Raw genomic sequence first — 27193 nt, 5'->3', positions numbered from 1 at the left:
GGCAACACATGTGCCACCACAGTACAACAGACTCATAGATGAATGGTGAACTTAAAGATTGCCTGTTGTTTAACAGGAGAGTCCCGGTGTGGCACTGTAGCATAAATGCTGGACCACAAAGTCTGTTTGAACCTCAAGGTCAGCAGTTCAAATTCACCAGCCACTCCTAGAGAACCCTATATAGGGTTGCTGTAAGTCAGAACCGACTTAACATTAATTATTCAATAGGAGTCCTGGTGTGTGCTATAAGCTAAGCACTGAACTGCTAACCACAAGGTCAGCAGTTTAAACACAGTAGCCGCTCCTTGGAAACCCCACACAGTGTCATTATGAGTCAGATCCAGCTTGATAGCTCTTTAACAACAACAATAATATTATTAAACAATGCATAATATTAAAAAGGACTCCTGGTGTGGCACTGGACTGAACTTCGGACCACAAGGTCGGCAGTTCAAACCCTCCAGGTGCTCCTCGAAAACCCTATACAGGGTTGCTAGGAGTCAGAATCAACTCGATAGGACTTTAAAAAAAAAAAAAAAATCCAAAATTTATTGAATACTTTAAAATGTAAGATACAAGCACTAGACTGCAAGGTTGGTTTGAACCACAATGTCAGCAATTTGAACTCACCAACGGCTCCTTGCAAAGCCTATACAGGGTCACTATGAGTCAGAACCAACTCAATTGCACTTAACAACAACTAAATATTATTTTTGACATGCATATTTGCATAGGTCCCTTGTTGTTGTTGTTGTTAAGTGCCGTTGAGTCAGTTCCGACCCATAGCGACCCTGTACAAGGTTTCCGAAGGTGTAAATCTTTACGGGAGTAGAAAGCCTCATCTTTCTCCCGCGGAGTTGCTGGTAGTTTGAACTGCTGACCTTCAGGTTCGCAGCCCGATTCGTAACCACTACACTACCAGAGCTCCTTGTTCTTATCTATATCTAAATTGGAGTATCTGCTAGAGTTGCTTTTCAGTTTAAACAGAACATTGTTTAATTATACACAAAACATATAAAGTAGAACCCCATTATATCAACAGAAGGATTAGGTAATTGTTTACTTTTTTTAGTTGTTCTGTTCCATGATACATGAATCAATCTAAAAATATCCAGATCTGTGCAATTTTTTAATTATAATTATATTAGGTTATCCAGATGACATTGTTTTTACTACATTGTTGTTGTTGTGCCTTTGAGTGAATTTTGATTCATAACAACCCGGAAGAAGGTTTCCAAAGAGTGGCTCGGGGGTTTGAACTGCCAGCCTTGCACTTAGCAATCCAGTGTTTATCGTACAGTGCTATAGCAGAACTCCATGTGTACATATACTTCAAGCTGGCTATTTCATTGTTATTTTTAAGCCCTGTTGTTGTTAAGTGCTGTTGAGTCAATTCCAACTCATAACAACCCTTTGTAGGGTTTCTGAGGACCAACTGTTAGGTTTGAACTATTGACCTTGCAGTTATCAGTCCAGTGCTTATCTACAGTGCCACAACAAGACTCCAATAAATGCTATTTGTTGTTTATAAGTGTTTTTTTGTTAAGTGCCATGGCGTTGGTTCCCACTCATAGCGACCCTATACAGGTTAGCAGTCCAATGCTCATCTTACAGCACCACACCAGGAATTCAACAAATGCCACACCTAGGTATAACTGCTGTGACAGATGACACTGTCAGAAGGGTGATACCAAAATGACTGTCTTTAGAATTGTGTGTAGTGGTTCAGCAGCAGTTTGTCGTCTTTTATAAAAATATCCCTGTAGTTAGTTATAAACAGAAAAACATTTTATAAACCCTGCTTATTTATATATGTACATACATATATATATATACATACAGTTATATGTATACACATACATATATGTATCTATACATACGTGTGTGTGTGTGTGTATATATATATATATGTGCAGGTTTTATAAAATATGTTTTGTTGGAGTCCTGGTGTGGTGCTGTGGGTTAATGCGCTGGACTGCAGAGTCACTTTGAACCATAACACTGGTGGTTCACGCTCACCAGCTGCTCCTTGGAAACCCTATACAGGGTCGCTATGGGCTGGAATTGACTCGACGGCACTTAACAACAACTATATATATATAATAAAGGCTAAAACTCTATATGCTAATTAAATTTTTGAACCTTCTAGTGCATTCAAGTCAGAGCTGTCATTCTTGTCCAATTCTTGTAACATTTCATATCACAAGGTTCTTATCACAAGGTCTCATCTGCACATACCACGAGCACACTCTGTTGTTTTCATTGCTACCAATGTTTTCATATTCACTGATGATGTCAGAGTTTTCTGGTGTGGTCATTACTATTCATGAGCCTGTATCAATAAACATTTTAAAGAATGAAGAAGTAATTAAAGGAAAAGAGGGTAAAAACTCAAGACAGGCTTCTGCTCTATTATTAATAAAGTAACTCATAATGTTATAATTCAATGTAGAAAGATTTTACACAGCAGTTTTGTTGCTAAGTGCTGTGGAGTCGGTTTCAATTCATAGCGACCCTGAATAGAATTTTTTTCAAGTCTTTTTAAATCTTTTACTGGAGCAGACAACCTCAACTTTCGCCCTTGGAGTGGCTGGTAGACTCAAACCGCTGACCTTGTGTTTTGCAGTCTAGTGCTTATTCTAAGAAATACTACAGTTTAGCAATTTGCAGCTGTATTATATCAATTATTATTATATGATTAACACTGAAAATAAACAGTACTAAGGGTTTGATATGGTTCGAATGGTAGAAGGTCCCATGGGCTGGGAAGTGACACTATCTATGAGTTACCACAAAGTGATGCCAACACTGGTGATGTCACTGTGGAAATGACTTCCATCAAGCCTTTAAAAGGCAAGGAAATGCAGATCTACTTAGACACTAAAGATTTGCATTTCCCAAGGAGAATTGAATTAAGTTTTATTAGTAAATTGGGCCTATAACCTTTAAGACTAGATTTTATTAGATTATCACACGTTGGCATTAGCAAATTGTAAACTTCACTGAAATATAGGAATGCAAGCCAAAAATCAAGGCTTAGAATCCTGGAAACTTGGGAAAATGTTTAATCCTAGAGAAATTATACTGCTGACTTAGATTGATTTGTTTTCCTTTGGACATTTAGAAACAAGGGGAAAACTACCTTTATCAAGTTTCTGTTGATTTTCAATCTGGTGATCTGAACAAAATTCTTGGAAGCATGGACATTAGCTGTAAAAGTCAAAAAAAAGCTCTCAAAAAAAAAAAATTTTTTATTGTCACTTTTTAGAAAATTCCTAAGGATAAGAAATTCAGCGTAACTGAGTCTGTAAATGAAAAAATAATAATCTGAATATGACTAGAACCTATAAAAATGTTAACATATCAATTATAGTGTAGCTTTGTACTAGAAGAATTGGCATGGGAGTTAATCCAGTCATGATGGAGAAGTTAATTATATCATCATCATTTAGAAGGATTATTATCTAATGTTCAAGTTTATATATTTTACATGTGTTAATAGCAGTTTTGTTGGTTGTACAGATATATAAAAGTTAGTTATACATTTAAATGGAAAAAAGTAGCATGTCATTATAAAAGGATGACTGCTTTTATGACCTATTTGACCTATGAAATGCCATTATTTAAAAATAAATACATATATATATTATACATATGAAATCTATTTTAAGGGACTATTATGCAAATTACCATTATGAAGTTTTACTGATAATGTAAAAGCAACAAAACTCTGTAGAATTTTACTGGTAACTATCACCATTTAAAAAAAAAAAATTTTTTTTAGGAGTAGAGCCATATCATCTCTCAATTCCTTTAAATGTGAATTCAGTGCTATCAAGTTTATACCTAAACTCCAGGATATTTTCTAATTTAAGGTTAATTTATTTTAACCCATCTGTGTCTTGATTAATGTGACAATATGATTTAAATATTTTGAACAATTTTCTTATATTTGAAAAATTAAAGACTCAAATATAAAAAAAATAAAAAGCTAAAATTTAGGGCCTGTGGATTTCTAAATGTAATATTAATTAAGTCTCACATTCTCTGTATTGCCCGTGGTCCTTCCAGATGTACTATTACAAATAGCTTACCCCTCAGATATGAGCCATATGGGTTCTGTAAGCTGATTTACATTTATTTTGAATAGAAATTGTACAGGATGCAGATGAATTACTGAAGTAAATGTATATTGCCAAATAAATCTAGGAGTAAAATATTAAGCTACAGTATATGAGAAAGGAATGTGAAAATGAAGACCTGCCCGTTTCAATGAATTTAGTTGTTACCGTCTCATTTTCAACCAAAAGAAAAGAGGTTGTTTTGTTGTTATTGAGTTAAAAAATAAAAAGAAAAGAAAGTCTATAAAACTGCTTACCAGAAGTACCTAAGACAAAAAAACAAAACAAAATATATATAATGTTCTAAACTCAATCAGTACAAACCACTTGAGCTGCTATGACAGCTCATAAAACAGAGTAGTTTTTAACTGGGTTCTGTTTTACATTGCCAAAGTGAATTTTCCTTGCAGGAAGTAGCCAGAGGGTTTATTTAGTTTCCAGTCCATGGCTTTGATCTTTCTGTACTGTCACATCTCAAGTTACATAGCCCTTTTTCACTGCAGTAAATCTGCAACAGTTAATGAGAATAAAATTTCCTCCTTCATACTGATCACATGCTGTTAAATGCCAAACCACGGCCAACTGCATATTTGCAGGATTTCAGCTACACTATATGAAAACAGTATAATCAATTTAATCTTGTCTTCGTAATTCATTTTATTGAACTTTCTTCCTTTTTAACTGGTCTGTTTTATCAAGTCAAGTAGTTGCAAGGCCAAGCCTGAAATAAAGATTTTAGAATGTTGATAAACTGAGAGATGTGTATGTGTGTTTGGTGGGAGAAGGAAGGATATATGCATGTGTATACTACCATTAGGATTAAAGTTAGGTCTAGACCAAGCCAATCTTTCTCCTTAAATAAGATGAACTGGTTTATTTTATTGGGTTACATTGAATGTTCATTTTCAACATAAATTTGTACTTAATGAGTTTATGAAGTAACTTAGAGCATTATTTTTTTACTTTTTATTATACAGAATATACTATAATATTTAAAGAATTTCAGGGATTTCAAAAACTGACCTCTACATTATGAGCTACTTTAAATTAAAACAGTATTTTTATAATAATTAAAACAGCATTGTTATAAACACCCACTGAACCACTTTTTATCAAATAGGTCCATACATATAATGGAAATATAAAGATCTTGAATAAATCAGTAAACTTTCAATTTACTTAGCCAATAATTCTATAAATTATTAATACATGCATCTTCAGATTGAAATACAGTAAATTCTCTTTTATTTTATTTTTTACTAAAATGAAACTTCTCAGTTAAGACATTAATTCTTCAGTTAGTATTGTGTTGTTAAATGTATTTTTAACTTCCTGGTGTGGCACTGTGGGTTAATGCGCCAGACTGCAAAGCCGTTTGAACTGCAATATCGGTAGTTCAAGCTCACCAGCTGCTCCTTGGAAACCCTATACAGGGTCGCTATGGGTCGGAACCGACTCGACGGCACTTAACAACAACTATCTTGACAGTACTTAGTAACAGCCTTAATCTTTTATAATGTCTTGTTTTGTGGGTGGCAACTGAAGCTTAACAATTTTTGTCAAAAAATTCTTTAAAAGGCCATTTTAGATGGTACCCACTGATAAGTACGTATCTTATTACTGTATTCTTCTATATTATATTTATATATATCGGAATGCAATATTAATCAAATAAAATCTCTAAAATAAGTCAACTACTAGTTTCTCACCTTGGAAGTCACAGTTACTATTACAGCCAATTGGTTTCACAAAATAATTGATTTCCATTCTCGTAAGAATCAAAATGTGGGGATAAGTCAGCAATATGTAATACCCATTTATTGATTTAGATGGCTATCATAAAAACAGTAGCTAAAATGTATTACCAATTGAAGAATGGTTCTAAATTGAGGACAGAAAAAATGGGGGATGATAAAATAGAGGATCCACTTTTAGCAAAGTGACAACTGTTAGTTCCTCCAGTAAGTATGGGGAATAAGAAAGAAGTGGTGTGGAATTTCAAGAGAGAGAGAAGTACATGACAATCCTAGACCCTTTCAAATGGTTGCGCTTTAAAGCATGTTGAGCTTTAAAATAGTTGCTTATATTCTTAGAGTTATTTTGTTTTAAAATAAACCTTTCTAGCTCTGGTAGCGTAGTGGTTACGAATCGGGCTGCTAACCTTAAGGTCAGTGGTTCGAAACTACCAGCCGCTCCGTGGGAGAAAGATGAGGCTTTCTACTCCCGTAAGGATTTACACCCTCGGAAACCCTGTACAGGGTCGCTATGGGTCGGAGCCGACTCGATGGCACTTAACAACAACATGTCTACTTAAATTATCACATCATCATTTGCATGTAAAAATTAAAAAACAGCATTTTAGATTAAAACAGTATTTTAGACTGAGTGAGTAGCTGAGGACTTTTTGTGTACTTACTTTGTACTTTTAAATCTGCATCAGACGATTAGGCCATATCTATCCAAAATTCTGGGTTTGAAAATTCATAGAGAATTTGTACATAAGCTTTTTTTTTTTTCCCCCAATTTCTGTTCTTGTTCTTTAAATAAAGAATAGTAAGAATTTTTCCCCATTTATTAATGTTTGTACAAATTTTTCAGTGACATTGGTTACAAATTTCACAATTTCAGCATTCTCCTTAATTCTATTCTGAATATTCTGTTTCTGTGGATCTAGCTTCCCTGCCCCTCCCTCCTTGCTTTCTCACCTTTGCTTTCGGTTAAATGTTGACTGTTTGGTCTCAGGTAGTTGACTGTTTAAAGGAGCACATTTCTCATGAGTGTTATAAGCCAATCTATTACTTGGTTGAAAGGTAGCCTTCATAAATAGCTTCAGTACCAAGTCCAAAGGGTATTTTAGGGCGATAGTCTTGATGTTTCCTCTAGTCTCTTGTTGTTGTTGTTTTTTTTTTTAGGAATTTAAATTTTGTTATACCTATTTCTCCCATTTTGTCTGGGACCATCTGTTGTGTCCCTGGTCATAGTTATACCCAGGCTCCAATTCAGTTTTAAATGGAATTACTGCAAAGAAGTAAAAGCAATGCGATTCAAGCCTACCAGTTGTTCCACAAGAGAAAGATGAGACTGTCTGCTTCCGTAAAGATTTACAGCCTTGGAAACCCTATACAGGGTCACCATGAGTTGGAATTGACTAGATAGCTATGCATTAAGTTTTTTTGGTTTATGTATATAAGGATCCACTGGTGTCACACTGGTTAAAGCACTCAGCTGCTAACCAGATGTTGGTGGTTCAAACCTAACAGCCACTCAGCAGTCTGCTTATGTAAAGATTGGCAGTCCCGGAAATAAATTTCTTTAGTCTTGTCAAAATCACCAGTCTTCATATTGCTAAATCTAATGAACTTTTGTCTTTAACTTTTAGCGGTATTTAACACATTGCCCATATTCTGCTTTTTGAAACTCCCTTCTCAGCTCTCAAAATGTCTACTTCTTGGATTTTCCTCCTAAGTCCTTCTCCATTTCTTCTCAATCATTGCTGGCTATTCTCCTCTTGCATCGTTAAACATTGGTTATTCAGCACCTTGGCCCTGTCCTCAGTCTACACCCTGGTTTGGGGGCCCTCTTCTCTAACTACACCCACTGCTGAGAGGATTTCATCCAGATTTCATGACTTTAAATACTATCTGTAAACTTACATTTTTATCTAAGACCTCTCCTTACTTACCTTTGCCCCTGTTTGACATAGGGAGTCCTGGTGTGGTACTTACTGTAGGATAAGTCCTGGACCTGCTAACCACAAGGTTGGTGGTTCAAACCCATCAGCAGCTCTTTGGAAACCCTATACAGGGTCACTATGAGTCAGAACCAGCTCAATGGCACTTAACACCATTTGACACATACTATTGAGGATAGTACAGGAATAGGCAGTGTTTCATTCTGCTATGCAGAGGGCCACTGTGAGTTAAAAGCAATTTGATGGCATGTGGGCTAATGCATCAGACTGCAAAGTCATTGGAACTGCAAGGTCGGTGGTTCAAGCTCACCAACTGCTCCTCGGAAAACCCTATACATGGTCTCTATGGGTCAGAACCGACTCAATGGCACTTAACAACAATAGCAATTGGAGGCCTGGTGTGGCGCTGTGGGTTAATACGCTGGACTGCAAAGTCATTTGAATTGCAAGGTGAGTTCAAGCTCATCAGTCACTCCTTGGAAACCCTATACAGGGTCGCTATGGGTCAGGATCAACTCTAAGGCACTCAATAACAACAAACAATAGCAATTGACAGTTTAAGGAACCCTGGTGACACAGTGAGTTAGGCATTGGACTGTGTCGGTCAGTGGTTTGAACCCATCAGCCTCTCCACACAATCTGCTTCTGTAATGATTACAGCCTTGGAAATCTATAATGCAGTTCTACTCTGTCCTATTAGGTCCCTATGAGTCAGAACCTACTCCATGGCAGTAGGCTCAGATTTGATTTATTGAATGTTTAATACATTTATCAAGCTTTACTTTTGATTTCCCATACACAATAGGATCCTCCTCTAATCTTCCATCTCCACAAATGTCAACACAATTCATTCATTTGTTAAAGCTGTAAATTTTGGAGACTTTGTGAATTCTCCCTTTTTCTTATCATATGCTCTCCCCCTCCCCAGTGCAAAGCATCAAGTGTTGTTATTGGCATTTCCAAATATGAGACAATTTCTATGTCTCAAATTTGGCTGTTTCTAGTTTCACAGCACATACTCTAGTTCAAGCCATCATCTGTCACCTGAATCACTTTAATATCCACCTAATTATTGTCCCTGCTTCAACCCATACCTTCCCTTGGGACTATCTTCCCCCCACAGTAGCCATCATGACTATTATAAAGTATAGCTCCAATCATGTCTCCCACATGCCTCCAATGCCTTTCCATGCAGCTTAACAAAATACAGATTCCTTACCAGAGCCATTTATCCAACCTTCTCTCCTACAATGTCCCAGTCACGTACTAATTCCACCCACTCTGGCTTCTTTCTCTTCCTCAGACATGCAATTTCTTTTTTACATTAATGCCTTTGTACCTAACTGGAAGGTACTTCCTAGACTATGATTATAACTGCCTTCTTATTTTTTAAGTCTCAGCTCAAGTATTACTCCCTCATTTAGTCTTTTCCTGCAAATACTATCAAAGAAACTTCTTCTTCCCCATCCTTCAGTTATTTTATAATTAAAGCACCTATTCACCTAGCTTTTTTTGTTTTTGTTTTTAATTCATTGCTTATTTGTCCCCTTCCACAAGACTATGGTCTCTGGAAAGGCAAGGATTTTGGCTTCCTTATTTCAAAGTTTTATTCATAGTCCCTTGAGTAGATTCTCAATAGATTTGTGGTTTAATGGGTAAATTATAAAGGCCACAGCCAACATTCAAATACAGACATGTCTTAACCCATTCTCTATGCCTTATTTTATTTTTAGTGATAACTTTTTTTACAATTTCTCAATTTTATATTTCGGTAACTATTTAATTTTTTACCTTTTCAGTTGTCTAATGCATGTTGTTGTTTTGAAGTGCCATAGAGTCGGTTCCGACCCACAGTGACCCTGTACAGGGTTTCCGAGGAGCAGCTGGTGAGCTTGAACTGCCGACCTTGTAGTTCAAGAGGCTTTGCAGTCTGGTGCATTAACTTACAGTGCCACACCGGGACTCCACAGCTTACGCATAGCTCTTATTAAATACATGATCAAGAAAGTTTTATATGTACAAATGTGTGTGTACACATAGAGATGGAGAGAGAGAGAAAGAAATTAGTCTTAGGGAGTTCTGTGAAACCAAGATTAAATATATTAAAATACAGTATTCTACAGTATGGCTTTACAGTTATTTTGAATATAATTCTATTTCCTTTGGGGTTTTGAACAAACTTGTAGTATAAAATTATTGGTTAAAAAAGCTATGTTGTATGAAAAATGCTTAATAATCTATGTAAGATGAAATTAATCTTTTTAATTCATGTATTTTATATAAATGGAAGGTAATTATGCTCCAGTTAAGAAATTCTTAATAAGTAATAGAAGTACTATACTCTGATTTATTCAATTAAATAATACTGAGACATTCTCATTTCTACTGAATGTAATCAGTGTCTCTCACAGAAAAAATTTGATTTATATCTAAAATAAACTCTTAACGATATCCCAATTTTGCAAGTGAGTGTGAAAAATCACATTAATATCCATCTAATTTCATCTAAGCTTTAAAGAAAAAAACCAAAGGTTCGCCATACAAAGATAGAAATAATTTTATTAGTGTTAAATGTCGCATACTAACAGTAGTGTCCAACTGACTATTAGAATTGTTAGACTAGTTAGAATTGCCAAAACATTCTTTGGAATTACAGCATGGTTAGAACAGAAATACTTTATGGAGAAAAGTGAGTAACTATGAGGTGTTTATAAGTCAGATAATTTTAGTTATAGTCACTCCTGTTGTTGACTTGCTGTAAATATGTGTTCAGTTTTGTTTTGCCTGTAGGAATGGCTTCATACTTGAACATCAGTTAGAATTTGTTTTAAAGTACTTAAAGTACTTTTCTCAACTTTATACTTCTATTACTGAAGTTAATTACTGGTTTATGTAAAAGCCGTGTGTGTGTGTGTGTGTGTGTGCCTGTGTGTGTGTTGGTTTAAGTGAAAGATAACATCTTTCTGTGCTCTAATTTCAGGCTAGAAAGGCATAATTAAATATTATCTGCTGCCCTTTGATTGGGTTAAATAATTTGTCTTTTGAATAGTGTTATAAATAGGAGCACAATAACTAGGTCCCTGATTTATCATCTTTTCTATGGACATAAGTCTCAAGTAGTCATGTTTAAAGCCTATTTTCTTTGTTTCATTTTAGAAGAATTATGTCTACAGTTGACACATCACACTTTTTCAGAAATTCTTTCCATTGTTAAGTTTTTTCCAGCCAAAAACAAAGTGCCTTTGTATTGGCCTGTCAGAAATTAAAAGGCAGTGGAATCTTAAAAAAAGGAATCCAGGTTTGTGTGGACAGTGTCAAGTGGCTAAGTTAGTGCTCCTCAAATGTAAAAGGGTAGGAGGAGGCTTCTATGAACATTGTTAGGCATGTGAATTTTTAAATTGCAACTGTAACTTGAAAATTACATCATTTCAGATTCACAAAAGATAGCCCAAAAAACTGTATTTATATAAGTATTCAAACTTCATGCTGACATCTCTTTTGAGGTCATAATAAATACACGGGAATTCTTAAAAGTCTCAAAGAAGTTGTTTGTTTTGTTTTGTTTAAGTCTCTGAAGGTTAAAGCCTTTATAAATATTGAACTATTATAATTCAATTTGTCATCTGTATATGGTTTAAGGAAAACCAAAACATTTACAATTTCTTACAGTTGCATTGTACCTTTCCCCCCCAGAAGTGCAGGGATGGAAGGTACTATTTGGCATCAGCAAGCAGGTATCATAGTCATTTTAAATTTAATCAGTTTGTAACCACTCCTTATTTCTGAATACTTGAAATAGCTAATAAAGATATACCTGTATGCTAGTTTGGATTGCTGCCTAATACCCAACCCACATGTCATAAGATAATCTCAGAAATACGTAGTGCATTTCCATCTCCCTGAAGCATTCTCTAGAGTTGCCCAGTTTTGCTTATAAGTTCCAGATTGTCAGGTTGGCACAGCCCCAAAGACAATGTGAGCATCACGGAATGAAAATACTGCACCCAACCATTTGCATTAGCTGTGCCCTGCTCTAAGAGAAGCCATGACTGTAGTAGTAAACCTAAATATAGGAATGTGTGCAATGTGGGAAGTGATGATTTGCACTAGATAACTAAGAACCTTATCCTTGATTTACTGCTTTCAAAATAAACTCACTGAATATAAAATAAGACATAAAAGCATGTAATGATATATCCCCAGCATTTTTCATCCCTAAAGGTGTTTTATCATTTCCATCAATCATAACAGAATCTGAAGGATTTTGATTGGATAACCTTTCTAATACAAGCAGTCCAGTCTCACTATGGTGAAAGGAAGATGTGATTGACTATGGCATTATTTTAGTGCAACAACAATTAGTATGCCTATGTGTAGGCATAAATCTCTATGAATTATGTAAGAGTCCTGTAAAAGCAAACAGAAAGCATGTGTAAGACGCATGCCAAGTGTAATAGAGTATCTCGTAACTTTCGATTGTATGGCACAAGCCAGAATATCCTAAGCATTTTTAGGAAAGGCTCCATCATGACTTTCATATGTCATAACAATAACAGCATCAAATATATACTGTCAAAGTGCCTTCCGGTCTTGAAAGGGACTTGGAAATATCTCTAGGCATAAAGGAATAGCCATTACTGTTTTGCAGAGAAAAATCCTGACGACAAAGAAAGTTACAGATAAACGCTGGGATGTGTTTTATCAGTAGAGACAGAAATTACATCCAGACACTCTGGTTTGGAGTCACCCCACTAGTTTTAATAAAATTCAGAAGTTATTGATCATTTCATACTTAATCTGAATCTAATCAACATAATTCTTATTTCTTAAAGAAAACTGTCCACATCCATTAGTGATGAAGAAAAAACGAGAGTAATGTTATTTCTTTGTGCCACTTTGAAGTATGTTTTATTATTAAATGAGATAATAGGGTTCAAATTAGAAAAGTCATTTTTAAAAAGTATATACTTTTGCATTGCTGCTTAAAACACAGAATTTGCTTGCTATCAGTGCAGTAGTTGCCCAAAGAATGCTTGGTCCTATTCTGTAGAGATAGTGTAGAAATCTTGTTTCATCATCAGAAGACCTTTAATCTAGTTGATTAAAATGACTTAAAGCATTTAATCCATATCTTGACAACCAAAAATCAGTTTTAGTCCTAAGTAGGAAAATAATTTACTGTTTTAAAGTAAACCCATTATGTAGCAGTCACATTTTTTTCTCAAGGACCAAGAAAGTTTATGAAGTTGAAGGATAGAGGTTTACTTGCGTTCCTCTTCGTCTAGTGCTAATGCAGTGCTAGTGCACTACACAGTATTCTAAGATTCTAAGGACTCTAGTAAATAGTCAATATTTATCTAGGTTGCTGAAATTGCTGAATTAGTGGCTGAAAGCATGCAATATATTTTAATACTGTCCAACAGAAATCTTAAAGAATATCCTGACTAAGTAAGGCAAGAAAATACCTTTTTGTTGTAGATTTGAAATTATAAATTCATCTAGAATCGAATTGTCCAACTTTCATGCTTAGCTGTTTCAAAGCATGCATTTTTCATGTTTAAAGTTTATAGATTAGTTAGCCTAAAACATATTGAGACAAATCAATAAGTAGACTGTGACATAAGTTGGAAACTTTATATTAAGCTTCTTACTTGGGGTAACTACTTGAGATTTTATTTTAAGACAAACATCAGTCTACCTCTTATGTGAGGTAGTAAAAGAAAATGAAAGGTTTCATAAATATGCCAAAATATTGCCAGACTGTATTATTTACTTAAGGACTTTGAAGACATGAGTTTTAACAGAAATTTTTCATTTAAGAGAGACTGGTATTATGTCATTAGTCGGGGAGGCATGTATGTTAGAAGGCCATATTACCTCTTTGATTATGTACACATGTCAGATTTCTGTCTGCTTTATAAAGAAAGATGGGGAGTTGATAGAGCCCATTTTACATAGTACTCATGATAATTTTAGATTCTTTTCCATCTCCTTTTCATAGTGTTTTATTACTTTAAGATTCTGGTTGGTACTTGAGTTTCAGTAACTGAAGATCATTATTCATGTTTTAACTGGACTAAAGAGTTTTTAGTACCAGCATTAACTTTTGAATTATGTTTGAGGTCTTAGATTTTACAGCATGTTTAGTTTCTTTTCATTTCTTATTAGTATTTTTCAGTACTTAATAGTCTCCTTCCCCCACCTCCTACAAGAACTCTCTTCTCTGTTCAACATCAGAAACATTTTCCTCTTTGGCATGTGCTTTCTAGATCCCCAAGCAGTATAAGCAAATTGGAAAGTTCAGCTGTCATTCTTGGAAGGTCATAGATCACACTAGCAGCCTGAGTAATCCAAGAGGTTTTAAGTATCATAGCATTTAGTTTCAAGTGAAATTTGCTCTGACAGGGCTGGCAGACCAATAGGAAAAAGAAATATTTGTGCTTGCAGAAGTGCATATGTAAAGACCAAGAGTATAACTGATGGCTGGAAGTGATTTCAGTCTAAAAAAACAAATCATTAAGAGAGTGCATAGGGGTAAAATACACAGTTCATATTTTAAAGAGTCCCAAAATGAACCAGCAACTAAGGTTAGCATTACATAGTAATTAGTTGTGGTGTTCAGGCTTTAACTCACTCAGTACCAAATGGTATAGCATACCATTTTTCTCATACCAGTGAGAAAACATTACTACTTACATGATATTCTCCACTTTAAGCCTACAGCAGTCATTTTTGTTCCTTAGAAAACCAAGGCATTATGATGGATTATATAAATGTTGAACCAGTAATAGACAAACAGTTATCCAAAGGAGGTGCTAATGACTCAGTTTATTGACCCAGGGGTTATTTAAGCAGCTTCAGTAAGTTCCCTTAGCATTTGGTGCTATGAAATGAGGCGTTGCTTGATATTATAGAACTATAAATTTCAAGAAGGTCTTTTACCTAATTGAAGAAATGTAAGGTAAAGATGACTAGATGATATACATTCCTTGAAAAATTGCAAAAGAAAAGCCTTAGTCCATTATGTTAAGTTGTTAAGTGCTGTCAAGTCGGTTCCATCTCATAGTGACCCTGTATAGGGTTTCCAAGGAGCTGCTGGTGGATTTGAACCTGTGGTTCCCAGTCCAGTAGTGATTCTACTGCACCACACCATTATAGGTTTAAGTAAAGAAAGATTCAGTTCAGCTTGGTAATCTATCCAACAGCTTCCATTAGATACATACTAGAATCTTTTTTTTTTTTATGTTGAAAATTGCTAGAAGTGAGGAAAAAGGAAAAAAAAGGCCTTTTAGTAGCTCACATTCTTTGTTTTGAGTCATTGGTATCTTCAACAAAACCAGTTCTTGAGTAGCAAAGATAAAAGGTTTATAAATCCATTCCTTGAATATACAGAACAGATAGTAAGAGTAAAATCTAAAGAACTTCCAACCAGACGGTAGAATGAACTGAGTTACAAAGGAGTCCTGGTGTGGTGCTGCGAGTTGATGTGCTGAACTGAAAGGTTGGTTTGAACTGCAGGGTCAGCAGTTCAAGCTCACTGCTCCTCGGAAACCCTATACAGAGTCACTATGGAACCGACTCAAGGTGTGGTGTTGGCAACTGTGTGCCGTCGACATGGTGCTGACTCAAGCAAACCCTGTATAGGGTTTCAAGGCTGTAAATCTTTACTGGAGCAGAAAGCCTCATCTTTCTCCCTCAGTGTGGCTGGTGGAGTGCAGCTAGTGGATTCCAACTGTTGACCTTGCAGTTAGCATCCCAACGTGTAACCCACTACACCACCAGGGCTCCTTCCCCTACCATTTTGTTGTTGTTGTTGTTGTTAAGTGCCATTGAGTCAGTTTCAATTCATAGCAACCCTGTATATGTTTCCAAGGAGCAGCTGTTGGGATTTCAACCTCTGACCTTGTGGTTTGCCGTCCAGTGCTGATCCTACAGAGCCACACCAGAAATCCCTCCCTACTCTATTGTTGTTGTTAAGTGCCATCATAGCATCCCTGTATGGGATTTCCAAGGAGTGGCTGGTGAGTGATGAACAACAAACACAAGGGGGCTTCAAAAAGTTCAAGAAACAATTCCATTATCCTTTCATTCCATTTTTCCACCAACATTTTGAATCCTTTTATCTATAACAAAACTTCTAATACATGGCCAAGTATACAAGAAAAATACGGAATACCCAAAGTACCAAAAAAAAAAAAAAAAAAGAAAAGCCACCCACAAGAACATTAAACTAGATATTGGTTATATAGTACAGGAAGGTGGGACCAAGTTCCCCATGTACAGCATGGAACTTTGGAACTTTCCTCATCAACTGAAAAGAGAACTAGATGCCTGTAAGCTACTTTGCCAGAAAAGTGTCAAAAACTAGCCTTAGGTAGGAGAGGAGAGTCACTCGTGAGAAACAGAAACACAGACTTGCTCCTTGCACATGATGGGTTTAGAATTTATTCTATACATTGAATCCAGGGAACTCCAAGTCAAAGATTGCCATTCAAATTGTTTCAGGATGGTGAAACTGCTAGAGCCTTGATGTATTATAAACAAATATAGAACCACTCTATAGAAATACTTCCACAGCCCAAAGGCCAACAGACAAATAAAAAAACAAACAAGGCTGAAGCTGAGTGCCCAATAAAACATTACAGAATACATGAAGAACGCACTGTTGTGAAGGAGAATCTTCAGCTATAACAATCGAGAATAAGGTCACCCAGGAACTTGAATTAATAGCAGAATCTCCAAGGGACAGTAAAATGCAAATAATACAAAGGAATAGAACAGTTATTAATGCACCATGGAAAAGTAGTATCTATAACTTCTGAGCATGAAAAATTTCAGTAAAACAGTCTATGGAGATGGGCTAAACAACAAAGTAAGATGTACAGTAAGAAGAGAAGTACAAATTAAAGCAGATAAGAGAGTCTTGAAAGGGAATTGTCTTACCATTTGGAACAAATAAGTGATATTTATTTAACACATGCTCCCTCTATTAGCACGATTAGTTTTTAGCAAAAACATCTCACTATAATAATTCAGTTAAAAATACTGGCTTCCTTGGTGGATTTTTTTTTTTTTTTGTCTCCTTCAGAGCTCTGGTAACACAGTGGATTATGAGTTGGGCTACTAACCGCAAGGCTAACAATTCAATCTACCAGCTTCTCCAAAGAAGAAAGATGAAACTTTTTGCTCCTGTAAAGCTTTAGAGCCCGAAACCTTACACAGGGTCACTATGGTCAGAATCAGTACCGTGGCACAAAATCACCACCACCAAAACCAACAGATGTCCTTAAACTTTTATTTTTTTATAAGCTCCAAATAGATACTTTGAATCTTTATAGGAGCAAACAGCCTCATCTTTCTTCCCCAGAGTGACTGATGGGTAGTAGCCTCCCACTGTTCATATCATTTGATCATTTGCCCTTGAATTTTGGAAAAATATTAGTTTGATTTTACTGAAAATATGATTATAATTTTTTAGCCATCTAGTTTTAGCATGTATTATTTCACTGAACTGTGTGCTGAGCAAGTAATCTCAGAAGCTGGGTTATCTGAAGAAAAAATTAGCATCTAGATTGGAGGCAGACTCATTAACAACTTATGATATACAGATGATACAACCTTGTTTGCTGTAAGCGAAGAGGACTATAATATACTTACTGATAAAAATCAAAGGCTACACCCTTCAGTATGGATTGCATCTCAATGTAATGAAAACAAAAATCAAGTACGGCCAGAATGTTCCTTAGAAGCCAGGACAGCGAGAATTCATCTCTAATACTTCAAATATGTTATATCAGGAGGGACCAGTCACTGGAGAACATTTTGCTTGGTAAATAGAGGGTCAGCAAAACGGGAAAGCCCCCCAGCAAGTTGTTGGCCCCAGGACAGCAGCAATGGGCTCAAACATAAGAATTGTGAAGATGTCACAGGAATGGACAACGTTTCATTCTGTTGTGCAAACGGTTGCTATGAGTCAGAACTGACTCAACAGCACCTAACAACAATAGTTTTATCATAGCCCAAGGAAAATTGGCAGGCATGCATTCAAAAGATAAAAAAGAAAAGAAAACTAATGACAGCTACAGTTGATCTACATTGATGAAACTAGCTAACAAGACTACTTAACTGTGTTTTTGGATTTCATTTTACTCAGTAATAATACAAGGGTTCATGTCTAAAGCAGTAAGTAATACCTTTGAGTAGTATAAAACATGAATTTATTACATTTAAATATATCAAAACAAGATGCCATTAACATAGGCTCAAGGAAAATGTTAGAAGCTACCCTATAATAATATATTCACATACATGTACAGTACATTTTTTGGTGTTCAAGACAATCAGAATCTTTTCTTCTAACCTTTCTAATCTATCATGTTCATATACCCACATTCATAAAACATTTTATATGGCTGATAGAAAAGCAGTCTTATTTTGTTCTAACTAAATTATTTCACATTTATAAAATGAAGATATTAAAATTATCTAAGAAAGCAATGGAAAACACTTTCAATCAGTGTTAAATATGCTGAAGAGTTCAAATTCAGTAAACCTTGCTTTCCAGTTTTAGAAGTATGACCCTCAGTAGTAAGACAAGCTCTCCATCTAGTGGCTGTTTAGTAAGTTACAAGCATTTAGATCTAGATTTAATGCTAGGAGTGCAAAGGTTGGAGGAGCCCTGGTGGCACAGTTGTTTGCACACTCAGTTGCTAGCCAAAAAGTTTGTCACTTCAAACCCTCCTGTCACTCTGAAGCAGTTAGAGTCTGTAAAGATTTACAGCCTTGGAAACCCTGTTTGTTGTTGGAAAGTGCTGTCAATCATAGTGACCGGTGTAGGGCTTCCGAGGAATGACTGGTGGGTTTGAACCACTGGCCTTGTAGTTAGCAGTCCAGTGCTTATCCTACCATTCCAGTCATATTCTATGCTGTAGGCTTGCTGTGAGTCAGAATTGACTCAACAGTAATAGCATACAAATGTTAGGTATCATTTTATAAGTATTATCTCCTTCAATTTGTACTTCTTAATATATTTAATTTGACTCTACCAGTCACTCCACGGATAAAAGATGAGGCTTTCTGCTCCAGTAAAGATTTGCAGCTTCAGAAACCCTATACAGGGTCACTATGAGTCAGAACCCATGTGGTGGCACACAACCACCATCACCACCACCACTATGTTTAAGAATTTCAAGAGGAAAACATTCTCTTTGGCCAGAATACTCCAACCATTGTGGTTAAATACAGAGACAGGCTACCACTGTAATCTGATTTCATCTACATGGATTATGATACACAGCCTCTTAGTTATTTGATTAAGCATATTACCATATTGTTGTTGTTGTTAAGTGCTGTCGAGTCAGTTCTGACCCATAGCGACCCAGAATAGGGTTTCCAAGGAGTGACTGGTGAGCTTGAACTGCCAACCTTGCAGTTCAAATGGCTTTGCAGTCTGGTGTATTAACCCACAGCGCCACACCTGGACTCCATTATCATATTAAAGAGGCATAAATTGCTTCATTCCAATTAAATGCAATCTTTACATTTTGGGCAAAATGATATTTTTTTTCCCCTGTCATTCTTAGTTCCCAACTAATAAAGATACAACTAAAATAGTAAATTTCAAAGGAGGTATGATGCTATTGTTTGTGAGATTTGTAACGTATTTGATCATTGTTATTTCTGTCAGTGTCTCTCTAGGGCTCTCATTGTCTCACATATGAACACCTATAATGCTCTCTAAAATGTTCCCCAAGGTTTTGCCTCTCTGCCCCCTTTGATACCACAGTTATCTTTCTTTAAAAAAGCACTGAGTCATCCTCATTCTTCAAAACCATTGACAACTCTCCAAAAGCACATAATTCATAGCTTGGCATACAAAGAGCTTTAATATATTGTCCTAATCTCCTTTTCCAGCCTTACCATCTGCCACTTGGTTGTATCATAAATTTAAGACTAACCATGAAACAAACCGTTCCTTGTTCTTCAGTTTTTCTCTCTTGCTCATCCTGCTCATCTTTCAGGAATTGCCTCTCTTTTATTTGTGAAGTCTTCCTTGCACTTTAAAATTTGTCCACTCATGAATTCAAATACTTTTTGACTACCCATTGCAACTCCTGTGCAGTACTAGATTGTAGAAAGATAGTCATGAGTTAGATCATCGTTGCCCTCCCTAGTACATATACTCTATGAAAGGAAGGAAGACAGTGAACAAGTATAATGTCAGGAAATGGTTTGTTATTGATGGTAAGTGCTGTTGAGTTGGTTCTGACTCATAGCGGCCCTCCCTGTATAGGGTTTCTGAAACTGTAAATCTTTTTGGGAGCAGAAAGCCTCATCTTTTTCCTACAAACGACTGATGGGCTTGAGCCAACATTGTGGTTCACATTGGTGGTTGTGGTATGCCGTGGAGTCTGTTCCAACTCAGCAACCCTGTACAGGGTTTCGGAGACTGTAAATCTTTACAGGAGCAGAAAGCCTCATCTTTCTCCCACAGAACAGCTGATAGTTTCAAACTGCTGACCTTGAGGTTAGCACCCTAACTCATAACCACTAAACTACCGGAGTTCCTTAGAGCCTATCATACAGAGCATTAAAATTAAGGAGGGTTTTTTGTTTCTTAGATTCTTCTGTAGTGTGACATAGTAACATCAGCACTGTAGGTCAGCAGTTCAAACCTGCTAGCTGCTCCTTGAAAACCCTATACAGGGTTGCTATGAGTCTGAACCAACTTGACAGAACTTAACAAAACCAATAATAAATATAACCTTGCATTACATTAAGTATTTGATCTTCCTTTATTCTTCTATAGCAATTTACATATATGCTGGGATTGTAAAGATCATAAATATCAGAATGTTTGTTCCATATTAGTAGTTGCCTCCAGTCTTTGTGGTCTGTGACATAGCTTATTCTTCATTGTCTTGCCAGAGTAAGTCTTTACTTTTCATTGGCTCCCAGTGCTATACTTGTCACATTGTAGGAATTCAGTAAATGTTTCTAAATTTCTCATGACAAATTCAACTAAAGCTGAAAGTACTTTGACATCCAATTTATAATATACTTCGAAAAGAATATAAACATACTTATTCTGATTCTATGGTCAATCTATTGGAGTAGTTGATAAAAAGAATGAACAACTCCAGAGAATTATTAATACATTATATTTCATATAGTGCTATAATGGCCTCTCAAGTGAGCTCATCTTAAATTCTTTCACTTGATAATCCCAAGTAAATTCCAGCCTTTAGTATTATCCAAAGATGGATAATTAATAAGAACCATTATTCCCTGTTTTAAAATGTATTAAAATGTTTTAATAAAAAGGATTTTGTCTTAGGGAAAATAGATCACAGACTCAAACTAAAAAAATTAAATTTATCATGGTAATTGTAAATGAAAGTTTTATGTCTGTGACATGCAGACACAATTATATACAAACATCTATACACACATCTATACTTACTCAGGAGTCCTGGTGTGGCACTGTGGGTTAATGTGCCAGACTGCAAAGCCATTTGAACTGCAAGGTTGGCGGTTCAAGCTCATCAGCTGCTCCTTAGAAACCCTATACAGGGTCACTATGGGTCGGAACTGACTCAATGGCACTTAACAACAACAACAAAATATCTACTCAATATAAGTCAACTTTATAATATTGATTTCTTAACATTTTTATTTAAGGCAGTCGAGTTGTTGCCTTATTAGTAGAGGACCACAATAGGATCTCAATATATTCTGCCCTGGTTTCAGACCATGTCATAAGTGTCATGATAATTTCAGCTTTTTCATTTTAAAACAAACACTGGAAATTGAAAATGATTTTAGAAAGCAGATGAAATGGTGGCGATCTGGGGGACCATGTGATGAGGAGTGGGTAACAGAGAGTTATGATGAGGTCTTACCAAAGAAATCAACTTCTTGTGTGGTTCCAGAATAATAGAACTAACATTCAGACCAGCAAACAAAATCACTTTTGAACAGCTTGACAATTCATAAACGGAATGTACTGCCTTGACATAGTAGTAGGTACTCCATCCCTGGAATATTCGGTGTAGAGCTGGGTAGGCCTGGCCAAGGATGTTGTGAATAGAAGTATTGTTGTTGTTGTTGTTAAGTGCCATCGAGTCGGTTCCGACCCATAGCGACCCTGTACAGGGTTTCCGAGGGTGAACAAGATTATTTCTTTTCTAAAAATATTTTCAAGTCAAAGATTCTGTAAACTTATTAGAAGATAATTTGGCTTGAATTTTGTCTCTTTCTCTCTCTTAGCCAATAATAAGTCCATTATTTGCTCTGTATTCATATTACTTCAGACGTGTTATCAAGAGGGAGGGATAGCAGAAGAAAAAGATGCCTGTTGCTTTTATCTGACGGTAATAAATGATACTTTTCACTTATGCAGCACTTTTCATCCAAGGATTTCAAAGTGCTTCACAAATATGCACTAATTAAACCTCACAAATAGTCAGAGGTAGGTGGCTTTCTTCCCTTCCAGCAGGAATGTCAGCTCTGGCACAGAAATGTAATAAGAGACTGAGAATGCCTACGACTCTCCTGGCTGCTGCCCCTTTGCAGTGTGCTGCATGCGAAGTACCACTTTTCATGTTGGATTTTTTTTTTTCTCTGTCTTCAAATCATCTCGTTTGAATTCCAATGGATGCTGTTAGGAAATTTGTTTGAACCTTGTAAACATTAGGGATAATTCAGTCTCTTACTGAATGCTAATTAGAGTTCTAAATCTATTTAAAAACAAACTCAAGATGTGGCTTTTGAACTTTAAATACAAATTTTTAGATGTAAACAATGTATCCTCTTTCTGTTGTTAAATACCACTGAGTCGATTCCGACTCATAGCAACCCTATATAGGGTTTCTGAGGGGTGACTGGTGAGTTTGAACCACTGACCTTGTGGCTCAAACCAACATTGCGGTCCCGTGCTTTATCCTACAGCACCACACTACAGGACTCCCAGAAATCATTGTTCTTGGAACTAAAACTTAACAGATTGATTTGTTGACCTTAAATATCCTAAATAATTTTTTCACAACAAACAGTAACCGTTTTCTTTGGATTTGAAGTTTGTATTTTCAAGAGATACTGCATCTTGGTATTTTTCTAATTCAACAGTCCAAAGTATCAGGATCATGGTTAAATGACACTAAATAATTAGTCTTTTTTTTTTTTATGATGTAATATAGTAATGGAATATGTTAGTCTAGAGGGACAAACATCTTTTCATGTGTATTAGGGGTAACAGGAAAAGAATGCTGACATACAGAAACATACACAGAGTAGGGATAGATATAATAGCCAAATATACCAATTCTTACCTGAAGCAAAATGGTCGCATGCGGTGACAGCAGCTGCAGCACATTACAGCAGAGTAGTTTCCCGTGGCTCTCAGGGTCTCTAATTAGAGCTGCAACTGCCTGTAATCATGTCTGATCTAAACCGAGTCTTCCTGGATAGATAGCACAGTGTTTACTGTAATGCTGGCTTTTTATATCCATGCTTTCTTCCCGCACCCAGAACTTACATGAAGACTGTCTATGCTTGTATTTAAAGGAATGCTTCCTGGTTTTGAGCCAGTCTCAACATTGGCAAGGACAGGTCCTTATTCCAAGAGTACATGTGTCCCAAAAGAATCTCAGTCTCTAGGTTTTAGCATCCCGAAAAGAGCAATCTTCCCACACTATATTAGTAATCAGATGAGAGATTTGAAAGAAACATACTATTCTGCTTCAAGTTCACCTGTGATACGTGATGGATAATCCAAGAATTAGCAATTGGTTTCAAATTTTCACTCTTGAAAATTTTTCCCTTGTGATATCTATGAGAGTTCAAAAAATTAAATCATGTTATGTACACTTGCGTTACACACACGTGTCTGGGTAAACTGCCGACTACATAAGTAAATCTTGACTACAATAAGCTAAACACTGCCGTTTCCTCCAAGGCTCAGAAACTTGAACTTACCGGTTCAGTGTTTAAGAGTCGGTCTTACTTTCCCTGTTGTGGGAATGTTCATTCTTACTAATGTGATTGTTGTTGATGATGTTGTTAAGTGCCATGGGGTCAGTTTCGAATCATAGTCACCCTTTATAGGGTTTCATCTTTCTCCTGCAGAGTGGCTGGTGGGCTTGAACCACCAACCTTGTGGTTCACAGTCCAGTGCTTATCCTGTATAGCCACAATGCGCCCTACTAATGTGATTGGTATAGCTGAAATTTTTTTTAAATAGAATAATTTTACATTGAAATGAAATGTATAATTATTTTTCATCCTATTGGCAAACCACATGTGAAGAAATGACCAGAAGTTTGCCTGTTGATCATAGTAATTTTTAAAAAGAGAGTTGTACTCATGTAATTTAAGGTGCTGCTCTGGTTGTTGTTGTTAAGTGCTGTCAGCTTGGCTCCAACCCATACTGACCCTGTTTAGGTTTTCTGGGAGCAGCTGATGAACTTGAACCTCCAACCTTGAGGTTCAAACCAACTTTGCAGTCCAGTTCATTAACCCACACCAGGATTGTGAAGTAAGCAGTTCTGTGGGAGAAAGCTGAGGCTTTCTGCTCCCGTAAAGATTTACAGCCTTGGAAGCACTGTACAGGGTCGCTGTGAGTTGGAACCAACTCCACGGCACACAGCCGCCACCACCACCACCACCACTCATACAATTTGGATTTATAATGGTGACTGTATGAACATGTTAATTCTCCTTCCTCATTTAGGAAGTTGACTTCGACTCATAGCAACCCTGTGTAGGCTTTCCAAGGACTCTGAACCACTAACTTTGTGGTTCACAGTCCAGTGCTTATCCTCTAGCGTGACTCTAAGAGTCCATAATTAGGATAAGCCTAGCAAAAAGGTGTTACAGGTCACCATCTCCCCAAGGAATGCTTGTACTGCCAACACTGCCACTGAGAAGCTGCTTGTTCAGTGCCATCTTGGCTGACAGACTCCCTCTAATACACATCTTTTAGATAGAATTATGGTTGTATTATTATAAGGTTCTCTGTGAGTTGTTTTGTTTTGAAGATGCTTTTGTACATATATCCCCTGATCCACTACGTGCCCCTTGATTCCAAGTTCTTGAAAGAGATCTCACCATGGTCCCTAGACTTAAACAAGGACCAAATTAACTTAAGTTTAACCTGTCTGCTAGTGTTCAGCTTCTGGGAAAGAGGTTAAGAATATAGAGGTAGTGGCCAAAGGCAGATTGTAAATAGAAAGTTGAACTCCACATACTATATAAACAACCCTAAAATAATTCAGAGGTGTTTAAATATGTGAGTATGTGTTAGTCTTAGTAGAAAAAGATTCAACAGTAACTTTTCCTCTAATGTTCAAATGATACAGGTGTATCTTGATGCATTAATTTTTGAAGCCTTGTTAAAGATATTTCTAGAATACTTGTTCCCTTACTATCTTTATCATAAAATTAAAGCTCCCTTTCTTCCGATGTGACCAGAAAGGGAGAGAGGTTCTTATTATTTGCCATTTCAAAATCAAATTCACACTTAGAATTGTCAACCAATTTTTTAAAATTATATACAAAGTTTTTTAGATAGAAGGAGCACAAATATGATTGATTTTTCCCCAAAAAATTGCTCAAGAAAATGCTAACCTGAAACTTCATTTCTCTGAGAGGTAGATTCATGTCAATATGCCCTTAATGTATTTTCATTCTTTACATTTAGTCTTTAGTCTTACCCCAACATACACACATCCCACACACATTATTCAGAATCTTAACAATTTCATAGCTCCTTCTAATGTGTTTTAACTTAATCTCACTTTGAGTTATGAGAAGAAGTTAGTGACTCTGTAAGTACATTTTTTAATCATACTGAGATTCTGTTGGTAAAGAGAAGTGTCTTTACATCTAATAAAAATCTTAAATAGCAAGTTATTTAAATACATTCTTTTTTTTTTCTCCAAAGCATTATTAATTGCTGAATTATTAATGGCTGACTTTTATTAGAAATAATATCACTGGCATTCACTGCATGAGCTATGCATGAGCATGTTAAAGTTGCCATATTTGCCTGGCAAGGTAAATGTTTTGTCATGTTGCCAAATATTGGATAAATTCCATGATCCTTAAAAAGTGTTTTGGAGAACAGATTTTCTTCTAATTAATTTATTTCTATACCACAGGGTAATTATTTTAAAAATAATAATCATAAAGTTTAACCATACTTGGAACTATCTTTACAACTCTCTGATAGACCAGAAACAATGTATTAGACAAAATGAAGTCTCTGCAGGCTTCTCTGATTTTCATAGACTAAGGTGAACCAGGATTTCTAATTGACTCAGTGTCACTTAAAAGAAACATGTACTAATTTGGTTGTTGTTGTTTTTTGTTTTTTGCTCTGGAATCTATAGATTGCCAATGTAACCTATCCAAGGACAAAGTTTGGAAACGTCCTTGTCTTTCTTTCAGTCGTAGGTTCATTATTGACTAGGCCTTGGTTGAGGGTTTACTGCTAAAATTCAAACCACATGTCCCTGCGAATAGTGGATTAGTCCTATTTTTTTCAAATGAAAAAGAATATCCTAATAATGTAAATTAGCAACACTCACTTTAAGACATACACTTTCGAAATTATTATTCCCTCATAATGTGTTACTTCATATTCTGGCAGAAGAGCAATATTTAAATGTAATTTATTAAATAAGACTGTTCTTATTCTTTCACTTAGTCATGAGCAGTACTTGCTGACAGGTGTTTCCAACATTTTTAGCAGTAATTCTTTCAATATATACATTGTTATGGCTGTATGAAATTAGGGTTAATGATAGCTACCTAACTCATTATAACTGCTAGGAAGAGAATCATGGCTGTGTGATCCCTACACCGTCTACCTGACCTACACTGTAGATGAGTGATACAGACATAACTTACGATGCCTTTTCTCATTCTAGCCTTGGAATGGATGGCTTTGGCCAACCTGTTGGTATGCTTGGACGTCCCGCCACAGCTTATGGATTCCGCCCGGATGAACCCTACTACTATGGCTTTGGATCTCGATAAAGTCACCCCTTTTCATGAGTACACTCAGCTTAGCCGAAATCTGTGTGGGTGGGGTTAGCTTTGCATCTTGGCCTAATAATGCATGTTGATACTATTGTGGGTCTGTGTTTCTTTTCTTTTTCCACGTTGTTAGCTTCAGATTAACTCCAGCCCTTCTGTCTGTGTACAGTACAGTAGATGCTGACACTGCTCATTCATCAAACCATGTTTTGATGCTCGACTGCATTTCCCATGAGACTTAAAAGTGACTGTTGAAAAGCAACTAGATTAGAAAACAAATACTACATTATGTATATTAAGTGACTAATTTAATTTCTGTTAAAAAGCATGAAGTGCAAATGAA

At 36.1% G+C, this 27193-nt stretch overlaps 1 protein-coding gene across 2 annotated transcripts in view; it reads left to right on the top strand.

Annotated features, from left to right (window-relative positions):
* Positions 1 to 27193, top strand: part of KIFAP3 (kinesin-associated protein 3) — a 239440-nt gene extending 212247 nt beyond the window's left edge. For both annotated transcript variants that reach the window (XM_006872636.1, XM_006872635.1), the window contains one exon: positions 26742 to 27193. In XM_006872636.1, coding sequence (XP_006872698.1) covers positions 26742 to 26850 — 109 coding nt within the window. In that variant the 3' untranslated portion in view covers positions 26851 to 27193. The remainder of the gene's footprint in view (positions 1 to 26741) is intronic.

The sequence above is a fragment of the Chrysochloris asiatica genome, unplaced genomic scaffold (genome assembly GCF_000296735.1).
Source record: "Chrysochloris asiatica unplaced genomic scaffold, ChrAsi1.0 scaffold00207, whole genome shotgun sequence".
Classification (NCBI taxonomy): domain Eukaryota; kingdom Metazoa; phylum Chordata; class Mammalia; order Afrosoricida; family Chrysochloridae; genus Chrysochloris; species Chrysochloris asiatica.
This window is presented reverse-complemented; position numbering and strand designations above follow the sequence as displayed.